Consider the following 19871-nt stretch of genomic DNA (forward strand, 5'->3'; position numbering starts at 1 on the left):
ACGGTATCCAGCGAGGAGGGCTCGTAGAGGCCACGGCCCACTCACGACGAAAAACGGCGAGCAAAATGCCGATTTTCCTAGGGTATCACTAACATGTGTACCCTAGTCGACCACGGGATGTTCGGTGAGGAGAGAAAAAGGAAACGCGAGGCTAGGGAGCCTCACAAGAGGGCTGAGAAGGCGCGCAAGCTGAGATGAATCGAAGAAGCTGTACGGGCGCAGGCTCGACCACGAGGAGATGAAGCAGGACCAGTCGCCAACCCTCTAGTCAAGGGTGAACGCCGAGTTGCTGTTGGAAGTTTCAGTGTAAACAGTGTAGTTAAAAGTGAAGATAATAATCGTAAATATCCGGAAATTCTTCTAATTACGGATAAAAAGTTAATTAAGGACCCACTTTCTGAGCCCTATAATCTTAAGTTCGTTAGTAAGAAAAATGTACATTCTAGTTTTAAAAATAACGCTCCGCAAAGTGACGCCAATTCTTTCCGTTCAAATAAAGTAAATATGAATGAATTCGAAAACATTAACATTGAAAATCGCAAACAATTTTATAAACGGGAAAGACGATATTCTACAGTAGCGCGAAACCTGTTTCAAAGTTACGCCGTGTTAATAATTTGAATCCAAAGAGAAACGAGGAAAATAGTATACGACCGTCACTATTATTTCTTTACAAATTACCAATCGTAAATTTAACACAGCGAAAACGGAACGGGAATAATAAGGCATCATTCGACGAAGTGTTAGTTGTTATGTTAAATTTTAATAATAAGTTAAAATTAGGTATAAAAGGATGAAAGTAGAGATTGTATGCTTGTGATAAAAAAAAAAAAAAAAAAATGAGTCAATAAGCCGTAAATTTCTCAACGGGGTTTCAATAATAATAAAAAAAAACAATAATAATAAAACGTGAGAGGCACCGCAAATCGGCGCGGCGCGCCTTTGGAACAGGATGTCGGGCGCGTAAAACGAAACAACAATTTTTTTTAAATAAAATGGGTTTCACTAAAAATAAAGTTAATTACACAGTTTTAAGTGTACTGATTCAGAAATAAATATAATGAGAGGGTGGAATATTTCAATTTTTAATATCAATGTGATTTATACAGTCAATACAATGTTGCAAAATAATTATGGGTATTAGGGTAAAATATTAAATGTGATAGTAAGTACCATAAGTACAATGGGAAGATTTTATATAAAATTAGTAGCTATTTAATGTATGGGGTAGGAGTAATTAATAAAGTAAATTCGAATAAATTTTAAGTACAGGAAGTCTAATGAACGAATAAATTACTAAAGAAAGAAAAAGAATAAATACAGATGAAGACAATTTGGAAGCACAAAGGGAGCCACCTCTCGAAGTAAGCGCATCCAAAGGCAGCGTAGCCGAAAATTCATGATACCAAAGCTTGATGGTGTGGAGAGTGCGCACTCTCCTTTCTCGCGCAGGTTCATGGAGAGACTAGGGACGTGACGCCTGAAAGATCGTGAAACAACAAGAGGTACTTCCGAAGTGTAACCATCTATAAAAAAAAAAAGAAAGGGAAAAGGATACTTATTGTAAACATCCATCCTATTACCTGTGGGAGAGCCGTGCCGCCGTCAACGAGCCTGGCCGTTGTACCGCTATACGATGCCTTGCCCGCAGTAATAGGAACAGATGGAGACACAGTACCTGTCCATCTATGAGGTGATACTCCAGAGACCAGCAGATCAGTGGAAAACTTTCCACAGAAAGATATCCGCTGCTCGGAACGAGCCTGGCTCAATAGTAACGCCACTACCACGCCCTGGTTGCAAAGGCAGACGACGCCAAACGAGGTACGCTCCTATTGCACCAGAAGAAGAAAAACGTAACACGAAACTATAATTCCGAACGAGGGCTAAACGTCGACAAATGTAGCCTCTCGGAATACAAAAAACTGGACAGCCCAAGAGTCAAAGACTATAGCTCCGCGACCCCTCCGCTGACTAATAAAAACGAATAAAATAACAAGAAAACCTAATTAAAACAAAGTAACACAAAATAAATGTACTACACTGAAATTAAATCAAACTCTGACCTATTCAAAAGTATCGCGAAAGCATTGCTTTGAGCTGAAAATAATAATCCAAAATAAATATAGAAAATAATAAAAATAGAGCTAAAGTATAGAGTTTTATGTTAGAATAGTTAGATTGTAGTTGAATTCTTTTATAAACTGTTTATCATGCCATGTACTTAACGGATGAACAAGGAATTGGATGGGTGGCTGATGAGATCAGGGCGTACCTTTCGACTTTAATCCAGATGGGGCGAATTGATACACCCCTGTTACAGGCGGGCTTCTCCCGGTGTAAAATAATCATTTAGTAGCTTAAGTCGAAACGTAACCCTGACCTCTAGAAACGGCTTCATGAAACATCTAATCTGATTCCTTGCTCAACCACGTAAGTATTTCTTTTTAATTTAAAAAGTAAAAATGATGATGGATGAAAGAGATAATTTTAAGACTAAATATAAGGATTTAAATATAATAAATTTTGCCGCGCATTGTGCGTGAAATCCTCGCGCGCCGGCGCCAGGGTCAAGCTCGTGATTCGCCGAATCAAAGATCACGCGATAAAATTTGGCCAATCACGAGAGTCCTTTTTTGCTGGATGGCGTCGGTACGAGGAATTTAAAAAGAAAGAAAAAAGGATGTTAGTAAGCGTCCCCTTTCCGATAGGTACGGACCTGACGACTACAACTGTAAAAATCCCAAATATAATTTGTAAAACTAAGAAAATGTAAAATATAAACAATATCACGTTACGAGCACGAAGGACTGTGTTTTATTTACACTCCAACCGTTTGAATTTTTTTTTTTTTTTGTGAATCCGGGGTTCGATGGACACCTGAGCTAGCCGCTGGAACCCCGGGTATCTCAAATGGCGCTCCAACTAAAAGGGCTAAGTACATTGTATGGATGTACCGCACCCATACCCTCTTCATCATAAAATAATAATAATAATAAAATAAAATAATACTTTAGTGAATACAAAGTATGTGGCGAAATAGTGATAATGCCGAACAATATCGAAGAGTTCGTAGCTACGCCGCCAGAAACTAGTTCGTGCCAGAAAATGTCAGACCTCTAGTGTTTGAAGACAGCTCACGTACGGAGCTGACCGCGCCTAGCGTCGTGCTGGAGACCGTAGCACCAGCACGTCTCCAGTACGACGAACGGCTGCACAAATCCCACCTATGGAGACCAGACACATCATCGACGGTATCCAGCGAGGAGGGCTCGTAGAGGCCACGGCCCACTCACGACGAAAAACGGCGAGCAAAATGCCGATTTTCCTAGGGTATCACTAACATGTGTACCCTAGTCGACCACGGGATGTTCGGTGAGGAGAGAAAAAGGAAACGCGAGGCTAGGGAGCCTCACAAGAGGGCTGAGAAGGCGCGCAAGCTGAGATGAATCGAAGAAGCTGTACGGGCGCAGGCTCGACCACGAGGAGATGAAGCAGGACCAGTCGCCAACCCTCTAGTCAAGGGTGAACGCCGAGTTGCTGTTGGAAGTTTCAGTGTAAACAGTGTAGTTAAAAGTGAAGATAATAATCGTAAATATCCGGAAATTCTTCTAATTACGGATAAAAAGTTAATTAAGGACCCACTTTCTGAGCCCTATAATCTTAAGTTCGTTAGTAAGAAAAATGTACATTCTAGTTTTAAAAATAACGCTCCGCAAAGTGACGCCAATTCTTTCCGTTCAAATAAAGTAAATATGAATGAATTCGAAAACATTAACATTGAAAATCGCAAACAATTTTATAAACGGGAAAGACGATATTCTACAGTAGCGCGAAACCTGTTTCAAAGTTACGCCGTGTTAATAATTTGAATCCAAAGAGAAACGAGGAAAATAGTATACGACCGTCACTATTATTTCTTTACAAATTACCAATCGTAAATTTAACACAGCGAAAACGGAACGGGAATAATAAGGCATCATTCGACGAAGTGTTAGTTGTTATGTTAAATTTTAATAATAAGTTAAAATTAGGTATAAAAGGATGAAAGTAGAGATTGTATGCTTGTGATAAAAAAAAAAAAAAAAAAATGAGTCAATAAGCCGTAAATTTCTCAACGGGGTTTCAATAATAATAAAAAAAAACAATAATAATAAAACGTGAGAGGCACCGCAAATCGGCGCGGCGCGCCTTTGGAACAGGATGTCGGGCGCGTAAAACGAAACAACAATTTTTTTTAAATAAAATGGGTTTCACTAAAAATAAAGTTAATTACACAGTTTTAAGTGTACTGATTCAGAAATAAATATAATGAGAGGGTGGAATATTTCAATTTTTAATATCAATGTGATTTATACAGTCAATACAATGTTGCAAAATAATTATGGGTATTAGGGTAAAATATTAAATGTGATAGTAAGTACCATAAGTACAATGGGAAGATTTTATATAAAATTAGTAGCTATTTAATGTATGGGGTAGGAGTAATTAATAAAGTAAATTCGAATAAATTTTAAGTACAGGAAGTCTAATGAACGAATAAATTACTAAAGAAAGAAAAAGAATAAATACAGATGAAGACAATTTGGAAGCACAAAGGGAGCCACCTCTCGAAGTAAGCGCATCCAAAGGCAGCGTAGCCGAAAATTCATGATACCAAAGCTTGATGGTGTGGAGAGTGCGCACTCTCCTTTCTCGCGCAGGTTCATGGAGAGACTAGGGACGTGACGCCTGAAAGATCGTGAAACAACAAGAGGTACTTCCGAAGTGTAACCATCTATAAAAAAAAAAAGAAAGGGAAAAGGATACTTATTGTAAACATCCATCCTATTACCTGTGGGAGAGCCGTGCCGCCGTCAACGAGCCTGGCCGTTGTACCGCTATACGATGCCTTGCCCGCAGTAATAGGAACAGATGGAGACACAGTACCTGTCCATCTATGAGGTGATACTCCAGAGACCAGCAGATCAGTGGAAAACTTTCCACAGAAAGATATCCGCTGCTCGGAACGAGCCTGGCTCAATAGTAACGCCACTACCACGCCCTGGTTGCAAAGGCAGACGACGCCAAACGAGGTACGCTCCTATTGCACCAGAAGAAGAAAAACGTAACACGAAACTATAATTCCGAACGAGGGCTAAACGTCGACAAATGTAGCCTCTCGGAATACAAAAAACTGGACAGCCCAAGAGTCAAAGACTATAGCTCCGCGACCCCTCCGCTGACTAATAAAAACGAATAAAATAACAAGAAAACCTAATTAAAACAAAGTAACACAAAATAAATGTACTACACTGAAATTAAATCAAACTCTGACCTATTCAAAAGTATCGCGAAAGCATTGCTTTGAGCTGAAAATAATAATCCAAAATAAATATAGAAAATAATAAAAATAGAGCTAAAGTATAGAGTTTTATGTTAGAATAGTTAGATTGTAGTTGAATTCTTTTATAAACTGTTTATCATGCCATGTACTTAACGGATGAACAAGGAATTGGATGGGTGGCTGATGAGATCAGGGCGTACCTTTCGACTTTAATCCAGATGGGGCGAATTGATACACCCCTGTTACAGGCGGGCTTCTCCCGGTGTAAAATAATCATTTAGTAGCTTAAGTCGAAACGTAACCCTGACCTCTAGAAACGGCTTCATGAAACATCTAATCTGATTCCTTGCTCAACCACGTAAGTATTTCTTTTTAATTTAAAAAGTAAAAATGATGATGGATGAAAGAGATAATTTTAAGACTAAATATAAGGATTTAAATATAATAAATTTTGCCGCGCATTGTGCGTGAAATCCTCGCGCGCCGGCGCCAGGGTCAAGCTCGTGATTCGCCGAATCAAAGATCACGCGATAAAATTTGGCCAATCACGAGAGTCCTTTTTTTGCTGGATGGCGTCGGTACGAGGAATTTAAAAAGAAAGAAAAAAGGATGTTAGTAAGCGTCCCCTTTCCGATAGGTACGGACCTGACGACTACAACTGTAAAAATCCCAAATATAATTTGTAAAACTAAGAAAATGTAAAATATAAACAATATCACGTTACGAGCACGAAGGACTGTGTTTTATTTACACTCCAACCGTTTGAATTTTTTTTTTTTTTTGTGAATCCGGGGTTCGATGGACACCTGAGCTAGCCGCTGGAACCCCGGGTATCTCAGTACCTAATAATATAATCTTAGATTGTGATAATGAAGTATCAAAATCTATGAGCATTTCAAATTTTAAATTAACAATTATGTGCCGACAGAAAAAGGTATTTATTATAATTGTCTACTGGAATAAACTGTTTTCGTAAAAAAAATCATAAAAGCTCATGAAGGCATCTGCGGCACAATTATCTAACTTTTAATTAACGTCACTTTCTAAATAGGTATTTATAGTATTATTTGAATCTGAAAGTAGGTGCCTAATACATACTTATGTTTTGCCAAAATATTGTTTAAAATCATTAAACCTAATTTTCATAGTGTTTGTATTCTTTTACGATTAATTGGTTACAATAGTATATTGATACGTGAAGACTTCTTTTTCCTTAGTGCAAATCGATCATTTGAGTGTTGTAGTTGATTTGTGAATATCATCCATTTCCGATGTGACGAACATCTTTTTAAATGTTGTCAGCGCTTTGTGAAAACAGTCTATTCAATTGTGCGAATATATATTCCCCTTAATATTTTCCCATACCATAGAGCTTTTATTTTTCTTTTCATTTTAATATAATTAAAATAATGGTACTGTTCGGTTATCAGTAATACAGCGGAAACACATTTTGAAAATAGCCGATAAACTGGATTATTTGTTAAGTTAACCTAACCAAACCTAACCTAAACTAACCTAACCTAACCAAACCTAACCTAAACTAACCCAAACTAACAAATAATCCAGTATATCGGGTATTTTCAAAATGTGTTTTCCGCTGTATTCCTGATAACCGAACAGTACCAAAATAATTTAATAATATTTCTATGAAATAATAGATTAATTCTATGTGGCATAAACTTGCTCAGAAAGATTAATTTGAAATAATAGCGGCCTTTACACACACATTCTTTACCGCATGCTCAGGGGCCTTATGTTATAACTTGCTAGTTGAAGTCGCTCGGTCGACATGACGTCATATGACATCATTGTGACGTACTACCGGAGTGATAATAGCATTCGAGAAATTAACGCTACTCAAACACTGGCGTTATCCATTGTCCCCATACACAAATAGGTGTTTCAGCATAATAATATCTACGGTGAGCCGTGTGCGTTGGGTGGCTTGCCTCGAGCGTGTATTGGCTTACGTCACAATTACGTCATGTCATCGGGTGACACACGAGTCGATAGTTAGGAAATCGCAGGCCATGAGCGTACGCGCCGGAACCCGGTATTGAGCGCGTAATATCACACATGTCAGATGTCTGCTGCTACAATTTACATGTCAACTATATCTTGCGCGACAGCGCAATGTTTTGAGGAACACGCGCCGGGATTGAGCGTCTAAAGGCATATCGCGCGTTCATTACGGCGTGATCGTGGAAGTCGTTGGAGCGTACAACGATTCAACGGTTTAAGAAAGGTTTTAGTAAGAGTGTGTTATTTTGACACACTGCATTTTGACATTTAGCTCAAACGGTTTCGTAAACAAACCATTCTTGAGATAAAACAATTCAATCAAATCCTTCCGCACACAACATAACCAAAATATAACGCGTGAAAATGTTTACCTTTATTTTTATACAAGAAGGCATCAGCTGTACACACTTAATTTGTACATTATAAATGGATACACAAAGAAGAAATATTATACTAGCCTAGCTTGTGCAGGCGCAAGTATAAGTTTAAGTCAAAACAAAATACGAAAAGTCTAGGTTAAAGACTATAGACGGTGTTTTGATCACCTACTCTTAATTCTTGAATTACGTCAAAACTATCCCGATGATTTAAAAAAACTATTTAAGAATGAACAGCAGTTCATCATTTGATTACAGATTCATCCTCAATATCCCCGATCTCCTAATCCATATTTGACATGTTTGCCGTTGGAAGCTCTTGGTCCTTCGTGAAGAGCAGCAGATCGTAATACCACAATGATGGCTCATATACATACTTTATCTCTTCCGCAACCGCCACGTCGACTTTCCTCTACTTTTTTTTAAAACTCTTTCCGAAAAGAACCCCTAAGGCTTTGAATTTTTTTTACTACAAAGTCTCTATTAGCCTCGGGAAATCCTCTCTCTTTGAAGAAATTATTTTTTTTGCATACGCCACATCGCGTAAATTTTTATTTTCATATGCCGCCGATTTCATGATTCTCCACAAACATGGGAATATTTTATACATGTCCATATGGTCTGTAATAAATTGGCGAGAGAAATTGCGAACTTCCATTTGTGATGAACGTAGTAAAACGATTTGACGTACGGCACACGTGAAAGATTGGACGCGACCAACCCCACTCTTTCTGCTGTTCGCTACACGACTTTAGACACTATGATCATTCCCGTGCGACATCGCGCACACGAGGCTTTCACGCAGGCAAGATTGTGTGTGTGCAGGCCGCTAATATGTTGGCTTTTTGGATTTTTGTAAGAAAATATTCGTAGGTATGAAAAAGATTTCGGTTTTAAAAAATTAACGTTTCAATATCGCAATCGGCTGCATCGTCGTTTATTATTTTTTTCATAAAAAATACCATAATGATTTTCGCGGCCATGAATATTGTATAATAAATTATTATATTGGTATATTTTTTGTTGTCTATTTTTTCAGTATTGCAAGGTTAAAACCATGGACAACCTTTAATAATATAGAAATTCTACGTTGGTAAAGTGTCAATATGGCAGCTTGCAAAGCATTTTTCTTTAAAATTTTAATGGCGGTGATAACTCTGTAGTGTAAAATTTCCGTCAATCATCCCACAAAACATTTGCAATTATAGATTGCATTTTAAAACTGTTTTGGACAATAAACTTTTATCCGTGTGGCCTAAAAAGGATCGATCTGACCGAGGAATGAAATGGAAACTTCGAAACGTCGATTGAACAATGATATAATTGGAAAATAGAAACTGTGCACGTTAAGTGGAATTAAAAAAATAAAAAAAAACAATATTAACTTTCAGGAATAATTTTCGCACTGTGGAAAACAGATTCATTTTGACTATTGCTCCGTTTCCGGTTACAGCGTGAATCGAAGCCGTCCAACTTTCGCTTTGGTTTTGGTTAAATTCGTTTTAAACGTATGTGCAATTGAACGGATAGTGCGGATTCACTCGAAAGAATAATGTTAAATGACAATACAGTGGTAGCAGCGCGTATAATAAAAATTTGTGCAAACAAGAAACATTTTCGCTTTCAAGGGTGATTGATACGGGGACAATGTGAACGGTTTTTATCCCGCAATAGACTCGACCGACGAATTCAGTGAACCCTCAGCGAAAGAGACGCTCTCGTAACGAAATCGAAACGTTCGCGATCTCCGCGATTGTGATGGTGGCGTCGGCGCGTCCGGATTCTCCGCCGACACAGATTCGCAAGTACGTCAGCCCCCGCGAAGCCGCCGGTGCACCAGAGGGGGTTTTTAAACTTTTCGAGTTCCGCGAAACTCGGGAAGTTTAAACTTGTTAGATGGAACTATGAACCTGGACCCTCTGTCCTTCAGCCTGTCGCAGATCGACTGCCTGGTCGCGAACCTCACGAAGAAGAACTGCAAGGCGAGCACCCGCGAGCTCGACTGTTTGGTGGGCGCGCACGGCTCGGAGGCGGACAAGCGACTGCTGAGGCGCATAGTCGACGAGGCGTGCCGAGGCGCCGCAGGCGGACCGCAGAGCGCCCAGGCGCAGGCCGGCCAAGGCCCGCTGCTCGCCAGCCAGCCCGCGGCGCTACTCAATCGCCCCGCCCGCGTCTCCGTCCTCTGCCATGCCGTGGACCGGCCCCTGCCCCCGCAGCCCTCCCTCAAGGCCTACAAGTCCGCAGTAGCGCCTTTCGCGCACCTGACGCGCTTTCTCAAGCTCACCACCGTGCAGGAGGTGGCGCTGTGCCTGGCGTTGCAAAATTCGCCAAAGGCGGAGGTGGCCGGCGCGGCCAAGCAGCACCTCAAGAAGCGCCTGCTCGACCTAGTCCAGTGTTACCTGGATACTGACACCGGCCGCCAGGCAGAAGGGGGAGGCCTGCAGGACTGCAGCCCCGAGATCCTTCAGCTCGTCCTCGCCAGTCTGGTCAGGGACGGCTTCGGCCTGGCCCCCGTCACCAGGGAGCTCTTCCTCGAGAGGCTGAGGCGAGACTTCCCCCGGGAGCTGGTGCCCGTCATCCTCGCGCCCCTCCTTTACCCCGACGACACCGAGACCCCCCTCGAGGAGATGACGTCGGCGGACGACGCGGCCAGCGCCGTCATGGACAACTCCATCGCCGACCTCGTCCTCGAGCTGGGTTACTCTTTCACGGCCTCCATTGATGAATGCAAGATGGACCTCGTTAACCTGGGTGGTCGCGAGCCGACGCCTGCTGATGTGGCGAGGATCGCTGCCGCCATGGCCCGTACACCTATTGGCTTGCCTGCTGGCCCCCCCCTACAGACGGCCGGCGATTTCTGGTTGGCTGGCCGCGACCTCAAGAAGGATGGCCCCGCCCGCGCGTCCCCTGACTCATGGGACGTTGAGGTGTTCGTCCAGACTATCAAGGAGCTCGCACCCAACCTTAACTGGAAGGATGCGGTCGCCCAGCTCGACCATCCCGAGTTTGTCATCAAGGACCGCCAAGGCCTTCTAGTTCTGTTCTCCATCCTGCGGCTGGGCCTACAGACTGTATCGGGCTACCCCGCATACGTGTTCCCAGTCGAGTTTATCTATAGGCATTGGATTAACGCAGAGGGCCAGATGAGCCTCGTCACCCACATCCTTAATAACCCTGACATATTCTGCTTCGCCGACCACGTGTGCCACCCCGTGTCAGTGGATATCTTAAAGTCCCTGCCCGAATCGGACAACAAAGAGATTGCCAATTGGAGGTCGCTTCATCTGGTGGAGCTCTTGTTGCACCTGGGTGAGAGGGGTTTCCGTACCGAGGTGAAAGAGCTTTTCAGGATCGCTGTCCAGCATTGCCCGGACGTGCTCCTGTTAGCGCTGCTTCAAAGCGGGCTCAAGGACTCGGTCATGCGCCACGACCTCATGCTCAATCTCATCCCTGTGTTTCTCGGCAACCATCCCAACTCAGCCATCATCTTACACCATGCGTGGCATAACCAGACGCCTGGTGTGAAGCAGATAATCATGAATGTCATGTCTGAGTGGTACGCACACGGGGAGAACGACCAGTCAAGACTGTCCCGGATCCTGGACGTTGCCCAGGACCTGAAAGCACTGTCCATGCTTCTCAATGTCAAGTCATTTTTGTTCGTCATAGACTTGGCTTGCTTAGCATCTAGGAGGGAGTACCTGAAGCTTGATAAGTGGCTGTCGGACAAAGTAAGGGAACACGGCGAGAATTTCCTGGCCGGCATGGTGAAGTTCCTGCAGCTGCGCTGTCCACAGGTCATCGGAGGCAAACTAGTGGACGAACAGTTGCCCAAGGCGGCACAGTTGCCGCCTGAGACTGTCACCGCTATGCTCGCATGCCTGCAGATGTACATGAATAGTGTAGAGCCACGCCTCTCTGCCATGATCGTGGAGCTGCATAACGCCTGCAATTCTCTCCTCGTTAAGCCCAGACAGGGCCCGGCCAATGTTGCCCGACCCCACCGAGTCATTGAGACGCCGTTCAACCCTTCTGCCGGACAGATGTTTGGTGCGCCCGCTGTCGATGCCGTCTCGTCCCTGGGCCCCAATTTTGCCGGCCTCACCCTTGGCCCACAGTCTAGCGGGGCATTCGCGCTGCCACCCACATTGGGGCCATTGCTCGCTGCCCCTGGTTCCCCCTCCTGCCTTATTGCCGGCCCTTCAGGCAGCCCCTTCACCCTGCTGACGATGCAGCACCCCGCCAACCTGCCTGTCATGAGAATGGGTCTCGCGTCCGCAGACAAGCGTGTCCCTCAAGACAACATGGCGTCTGCCATCCCGGAGATTAACCTGAACGTAGCTAAAGACATCGAGGATGAGGCCAATGGTTACTTCCAGAGGATCTATAACCATCCCCCTCACCCTACTCTCTCCATCGATGAGGTCCTTGACATGCTCAAAAAGTTCCAAGACTCCCCCGTCAAGAGGGAGAGGGAGGTGTATAGCTGCATGCTCCGCAACCTCTTCGAGGAGTACAGGTTCTTCCCTCAGTACCCCGACAAAGAGCTACACATAACAGCGCAACTCTTCGGGGGTCTCATCGAAAGAAGTTTGGTGACAAGCTACAAAGCTCTGGGCCTGGCCTTCAGGTTTGTCTTGGATGCTCTTAAGAAACCGGCCGGAACCAAGATGTACTATTTTGGAATTGCCGCACTGGATAGGTTCAAGTCACGGCTCAAAGATTACCATCAGTACTGCGAGCATATCAAGACGGTGGATCACTTTTACGATTTCCCCGTTCACCTTAGGGAGTATGTAGAGTACGGTCTGCAGAAGCAAGAGCCACCCACCAAGCCCCAAGGGACCGCATATCCTGCCGCTCCGCCTGCCACGGCGGCAGCTGCTCCCACTGCCGGTGCCCCCATGTCTCTTTACAAACCTGAAATGGCCGCTTCTTCATCAGCTGTCTGCTTCATTCCGAAGATGTCGACAGCCCACGCCAACTCGAGGCCCTCGATCGCCAATGCCACCAACATCGATACCCTCCTGGTAGCGACTGACCGTGACGAGAAGATAACGTCCCCGCCTGACTCGGTGCAGGACAAATCGGCTTTCATATTCAACAATCTGAGCCAGCTCAATCTGCAGTCCAAGTGTGACGAGCTGAGGGACATTATTACCGAGGAGTACTGGCCCTGGCTGTCCCAGTATCTTGTCCTGAAGAGGGCTTCCATTGAACTCAACTTTCACACTCTCTACTCGAATTTTCTTGACGTATTAAAGGTGAAGGAGGTGAACGAGATGGTCACGAGGGAGACATTCCGCAATATCAAAGTGCTGCTGCGGTCCGACAAGGGCATCGCCAACTTCTCTGACAGGTCTTTACTCAAGAACCTCGGCCACTGGTTGGGTATGCTCACCCTCGGTAGGAATAGGCCCATCCTTCAGATAGATATTGACCTAAAGAGCCTCATCCTAGAGGCCTATCACAAGGGCCAGCAGGAGCTCCTGTACGTTGTGCCCTTCGTAGCCAAGGTCCTCGAATCATGCGAGAAGAGCAAGGTGTTCAAACCGCCCAACCCCTGGACTATGAGCATCATGAATGTCCTGGCCGAGCTGCACCAGGAGCCAGACCTTAAGCTCAACCTCAAGTTTGAGATAGAAGTCCTATGCAAGAATCTGAACATTGACGTGGCCGAGCTCAAGCCCGCGCACTATCTTAGAGATCCGGAGAGAGCTCACAAAATAGAGTACCAGCTCTCCCATGCGGGAAAGAAGAACGGTACTCCAGCGCCCACGTCACAAAGTACTAGCATTGCAACACCCTCGGCCGCTGTCCCGTCTTCAGTGCCGCCCCCAGAGGAGGCAAGCGGGGCATCTATTACCCCCACAGGTGGAGCCGCACCATCAGAAGCTGGTCCGCCGGCTGTTCCCGGACCTCCGAAGTTTAACTACACGGACGTCAATGTCTCCTCCAATGCTGCGTTTGGTCAAAACATAACCATCAGCCCCAACGTGATCCACACCCTGTTCAATTCGAACCCACACCTGAGCCATTTCATCAAGTCCGCTATTGAGCGCTCAATCCAGGAATGGATCCATCCGGTAGTGGATCGGTCGATAAAGTACGCTCTGACAACCTGCGAGCAGATCGTCAGGAAGGACTTCGCTCTTGACCCCGACGAGATTCGGATGAGGACCTCGGCTCACCACATGATGAGAAATTTGACAGCTGGAATGGCCATGATAACCTGCCGGGAGCAGCTGCTCAACACCATTGCCGCCAATGTCAAGTCCGCCTTCCTCTCGTCTATGATTGGAGCAAATCCTCAGCAGAAAGAGGTGATCGAATCGGCCGCAGGAATTATCGCCGCCGACAACATGGAGTTGGCCTGTACCATCATCCAGAAGAAGGCCGTGGAGAAAGCGCTGCCGGAGCTTGACAAGCGGCTCATGAAAGATTTTGAGATGAGGAAGATCGCCAGGCAAGAGGGGAGGGTATACTATGACCCTGCCGCGCTCAACTACCAGAATGAGAGGATGCACGACCGGGTAAAGCGGAAGGTAGGCGTCATCAGTGAGGCTCAGATCTCTGTCTACGAGGAGTTTGCCCGTAGCATTCCTGGCTTTGCCCCCGTCAAGGAGCGGGACGCGGCACTAATTGCGCCCAAGCCTGTCGTCCAGGATGCGGCACCCCTTGCCGGCTTCAGCGACAGCTTAAATCCCAATCGCCTTGTATACTACGGCAATGATGAACTGGGTCTGCTGATAAATGACACCGAGCAGTTCTTGGGAAATGTCAAGAGCAATCCTGTGTTTCTCGTGCAGGCCGGCCATGCGCACGGCCTCCTGGAGTGCCTACTTCTGATCCGCCGTGCCCAGGACCATAACACCGCCTACAACTTGCTGCAGAAGGCAGTGGAGGGGGTGCTCGACGGGGTGACTGCCATCCCTGCAGGTGATGTCGGTGACCTTGCTGAAGCAATGGACCGGTACAAGGAGATCCACATCAGGGGCCTCAAACTGCTACAAGAGACCCCCGCATATGGCCACATGTGGACCAACAAGCAGGTGGCCAGATGCCTCGCTGAGTGCAGGGAGGATCTCAAGTATAATCTGGAGGCCGTCGACTGCCTGATCCGCTCGGACCTAGTCAATATTCAGCTGTATGATGCGGCCCTCGTTCAGTTCATGGACAATGGGAATAACCATGCAGCTGTCTCTTACGCCATGAGAGTGGTTCAGCTTTACTTGGTGGACGAACGCGATTCCCTTCTGATGACAGACTCAGACCTGTACAACACCGTCGAAGCCCTCGTGCGTATTGTCTCACATTCCCGCCAACCGCCACCCGATGGCCTGGCCTCACTTGTCGAGATCCTACGCATCAATCAGGACCCGTCCAACGTTTTGGGCGATCGGCCTCAGATCGGCCCCACTTCCTATATCCACTCAGGGATTCACCTGGTCAGGGTGCGAGACTTCGATGACGACCCGCCTGGCCTTAGCGGGAAGACCGAGTACCTGCTCCGCGAGTGGGTCACCCTCTACCACAACCCGCCTGCCAGCTCTGAACCCATGAAGAACTTCAATCTTTTCGTGCAGCAGATGAACGTGCAGGGCATCTTGAAGACAGACGATCTCATCACCAGGTTCTTCCGCATCGCCACCCGGATATGTATTAACAACATTTATGCTATCTTTGAGGATGAGAGGATGAACCCTCCGGAGACCATGTCCCGAAACAGGTACTACCACATGACCGACGCCTATGTCAGGTTGGTCGCTCTCCTGATTAAGAATTCAGGCGAAACTGGCAATACATCCCCAAAGATAAATCTGCTCAACAAGGTACTGGGTATAACGGCCGGTTGCCTCCTGCAGGACCACGATGACCATGGCGCCGCATTCCAACAGCTGCCTTACATTAGGATCCTTTTGATCCTATTCCTAGAGCTAAATCAGCCTGAACCGGTCCTGGAATCAATCAATTTCCAGGTGCTGACAGCCTTTTGTCACACCCTCCACATGATCCGGCCAAGCACGGCTCCGGCCTTTACATACGCGTGGATTGATTTTGTGTCTCACCGCGCCTTTATCAGTCGAATGCTGGCCGTCACCCCCCAGCAGAAGGGGTGGAGCATGTATTCTCAACTGTTGGTCGCTCTCTTCAAATACATTGGCCCCTTCCTTCGGAACACTGAGCTAGCCAAGCCGGTGACCCTGACCTATAAAGGCATCCTGAAGGTTCTTCTGGTTTTGCTTCACGATTTCCCTGAATTCTTGTGCGACTACCATTATGCTTTCTGCGACGAGATCCCACCCAACTGCATTCAGATGCGCAATCTCATCCTGTCGGCTTTCCCGCGCAATATGCGCCTACCCGACCCGTTCACTCCCAATCTGAAAGTGGACCTACTGTCGGAGATCACCCACGCTCCCAGGGTGCTCACCAACTACACGGCCGTGATTCAGCCGATCTCTTTCAAGAAAGACCTGGATTCGTATCTAAAAGCTAGAGCTCCGGTGACGTTCTTAGCGGAGTTGAGAACGATAATGCAGATCTCCAACGAACCTGGCAAGAGGTACAACACACAACTGATGAATGCCGTCGTTCTGTACGTCGGGACTCAGGCCATCGTCTACATCAGAGGCAAGGGACTGACCCCCAACATGTCTACCATAGCCCATTCGGCGCACATGGACATCTTCCAGAACTTTGCAGTGGATTTGGATCACGAAGGGAGATATATCTTCCTGAACGCAATCGCCAACCAACTGCGCTATCCCAACAGCCACACCCACTATTTCAGCTGCGCCCTCCTGTATCTCTTCGCCGAAGCGAACACGGAGGCCATCCAAGAGCAGATAACGAGGATGCTACTGGAGAGGCTGATCGTAAACCGCCCCCACCCTTGGGGTCTCCTGATCACCTTCATAGAGCTAATCAAGAACCCCATTTATAAATTCTGGGACCACGAGTTTGTGCACTGCGCTCCCGAGATTGCTAAGCTTTTCGAATCGGTGGCTCGCTCTTGTTTGGTGGAGAAAAACTCGAGTAAACATGAAATTGAGGCGCCCGAATGATATTAGATCGTCGACGGAGTGGCGTGTGAGAGTTATGTCGTGAAATGAATCAGACAAATGGTGAGATTTAATTCAACAGATGCAATTCAAAAGTTTCCTGACTCGGAGTTCAATAATATAAGCATATCGTTGTAGATTCTGCGATACCAGCTATGTGCATGAAACCATATTATTCACAGGGCAGATGTGGCTTATATAGGTTGACTGTTATAAAATTAATTAAACTACTATTGAAATGTTTACAGTTAGAAGTATGAAAGTATGCAATAATTAGTCATATTTTATATTATCTATTTATGCACATTGAAGAAGGTATTGATTGTTATTGACAGATTTAATTTAAAACTATGTAATCTCCCATGAAACAAAACACCTTCATTAAATCAGTAATGCACTGCCAGTAAAATTCAATAAGCAATGCACACTGCTAACTGTTAACTTTCTAAGAATCAACTGATATGTCTTATTGATTACTGAATTTTAATTATAGCATATATAAATAATATATAATATATCTACTTTAGACACTCAAAAGTAAATATATACTAAGTGCTGGACACAATATGTAAATAGATATTATGAGTGTCATGTCATCTTTGACTTATCATTTATACATTATAGTAATGTAGATTTTATATTCTTGAATGTATAAGGTATTTCAGTATTTGTCCTAGGCAATAAACTGTTGAATTGTTATCTGCGTGTTAGGGTTTATCTCACGTATATGTTAAGAATTTTTTTTATTATTCTATGGGTTTTTGTAGTAGAATGTAAGCATTAATTTTGGTTTGTAAATTAGCTTTTAAGTAGACATTTTAATGTGTGATTTAATATTTTTTTTAAATGAAAGGTAAATACGAAGCGATGTTTGCAAATATTAGAGTAAGGTGAATTTTTTTTGTGAATAATGAGTATTGATTTTATGATGATTTTCGTAAAAAAAAATGTTGATTATGTCTATTCCTGAAATGTTTATTGTACGTATGGAAAACATGCCTAATCGGAATTTTGTAATAATAATATGTAAAAATATTAATCATGGTGGTCATCAATTGATTTAATTACTAGAAAATAATGAGATACATGGTAACGTAAGCTGTAAAGTTAATTTATCTTGTTTTTTTTCTCTTCGGTTTTTAGGTTATAAGATTGAAAACGTATTTTGCGTTTTTTTTTTCATACACAATTTTATGTATAAAAAAATAATAATGGAACTTCAATTTTATTTGTGGATTTTGTATCTATGGATACAGATGGATGGAAGAATAATTATCTATTACCATTTTATTCATCGAATACCTGAAATAAAAATAACTACATGCCAAAAAAATTTAACGTATGCACAATCGCGAATACACTTTGAAAAAAATTCCCTGTATCACCTATCCCATACCCCGTAATCGAGGAAGGTTTTTCTTCCTTTATTTTCAAATATAATGTACACTATATCTCAATTTTACATTTTTAGGCAGTTGCTGCTTTATTCATCTCAGGTATTCTATCAATCTTGAAATGGCTTTATAAAATTGTTATAATAAAATAATTAACTTAGGTTGCATTCACAGTATGGTAAAGAAGTGAAAGAAGGTCAAAATTGTGTTTTGGTTGCCGTGGATACAGCCAGAGTTGTTTCCGCTGTAAAAGTTTTTCTCTCACGTTGCAAAATTCAAGAAACTAAATGGGTACAAAAAAAAAACAATTAAATTTGTAAAATATATTTCATTTATCACCATAGTATGCATACAATAATGTGTCTCAAGGCAATGCAAACTTACAATGTTGTTCCTATCATTTGATTTCTGTCCAATATAATATCTCACTGTGGAAACAACACTATATAAAAATGTTATACCCTGTTATATGATACACTTCAATATCGAATTACCTTATCTCCACAGGCATGCAATTTTCTTTGTTGGCTCTAAGCTGAACAAAGAATGCTATCATTTCTTTTGCTCCATTGTGGATGCAACCTGAGTTCTTAGTAAAGCATAATTTGCAACAATGTGAATGAGTAGATTGTTATGTAAATAAAAGATTATTATAATATTGATATTAAAAGATATTGTAAAAATGTCCTGCAAGGCATTTTGAATCGAAGGCTTAACTACCTAAAATTGGCTGCTACGGAATTGTACAACTAATCGGTAATAATTGTGATCCATCCATCCTACTCCATAGGTTACGTAGTAATTTTCTTGGTTTCTTTTTAAATTTTCTTGAATAAACTTTACTGAAATATAAATCTTTGCATTTCTTTTTTGCTACCCAATAATTTACACCAGCGACAGGAGTTTAAAAAAACTGCTTATTAGTTTGTCATAAGGGGTCGTCTATACATGACTCGACGTTCTAGGGGGGGTCTAATATTGAGGTGAAGGGGATAGGGATAAAAAAAACGTATGTGACATCACAAAATCAACAAAATATACTCTTAATCTTTTTTAGAATAAAATATATCAAAATTGATCATTTCAATGATTTTTTTTTTCGCTGTTTAAAACAAACGTCCTATTTTTCCTCGATTTACAATTTTAACGCAATACTGTTTTAGTAAGTGCTCATTTTCAATTTGTTTTTTAACGAATGGGGGGGGTTCTAAAATGTGACATAATTTAGACATGGCAAAAAAAAAAATTGTGGTTATAAGGGAGGAAAAAAATAACAAAAATCGTGGCGTCATTTATGTTCAACCTATGAGTAAATCACCATTTGTTTGGTTAAACTCGCAGACTGCTTATCTCCAAACTACGTGTTGCCAGTAGAACGAGAATAATTTGATCCAAACGTTTTTGAGGTACGGTTAAAATTGTTGTTAAATCTTGAATGTCAAATAAATATTTACATAACGTATGTAAAATTCATTAGAAAATATTGCTCAACACCAAATTTATTCAGTTTTTATGCTCAACTGAACAATTTTAATACTTAGATAAGCAGTTTGCAAGTTAAGTAGACGATTTCCACATCTTAAGGCTTTCTCCTGTATGAGCATAAGGCTTATTGGAAATTGTTGTTGCTGCGTAATTATCTACTATCCATATTATGAATATTTTTATCATTCTATTAATATTCTAC

At 43.3% G+C, this 19871-nt stretch overlaps 1 protein-coding gene across 1 annotated transcript; it reads left to right on the forward strand.

Moving 5' to 3' along the window:
- Positions 1 to 8813: 8813 nt before the first annotated feature.
- Positions 8814 to 19038, forward strand: Not1 (CCR4-NOT transcription complex subunit 1). The gene has a single exon (XM_085948880.1). The coding sequence runs from the start codon at positions 9630 to 9632 to the stop codon at positions 16791 to 16793; it is 7164 nt and encodes a 2387-aa protein (XP_085805006.1). The 5' UTR covers positions 8814 to 9629; the 3' UTR covers positions 16794 to 19038.
- Positions 19039 to 19871: the final 833 nt, after the last annotated feature.

This window comes from Rhyacophila brunnea, unplaced genomic scaffold, assembly GCF_057557595.1.
Source record: "Rhyacophila brunnea isolate RB1 unplaced genomic scaffold, BYU_Rbru_1.0 scaffold_21, whole genome shotgun sequence".
NCBI classification, from domain to species: Eukaryota; Metazoa; Arthropoda; class Insecta; order Trichoptera; family Rhyacophilidae; genus Rhyacophila; species Rhyacophila brunnea.

Excerpts from the sequence above, each read along its gene's own strand:
- Not1 (XM_085948880.1), top strand. The coding sequence starts at position 9,630 with ATGAACCTGGACCCTCTGTCCTTCAGCCTGTCGCAGATCGACTGCCTG.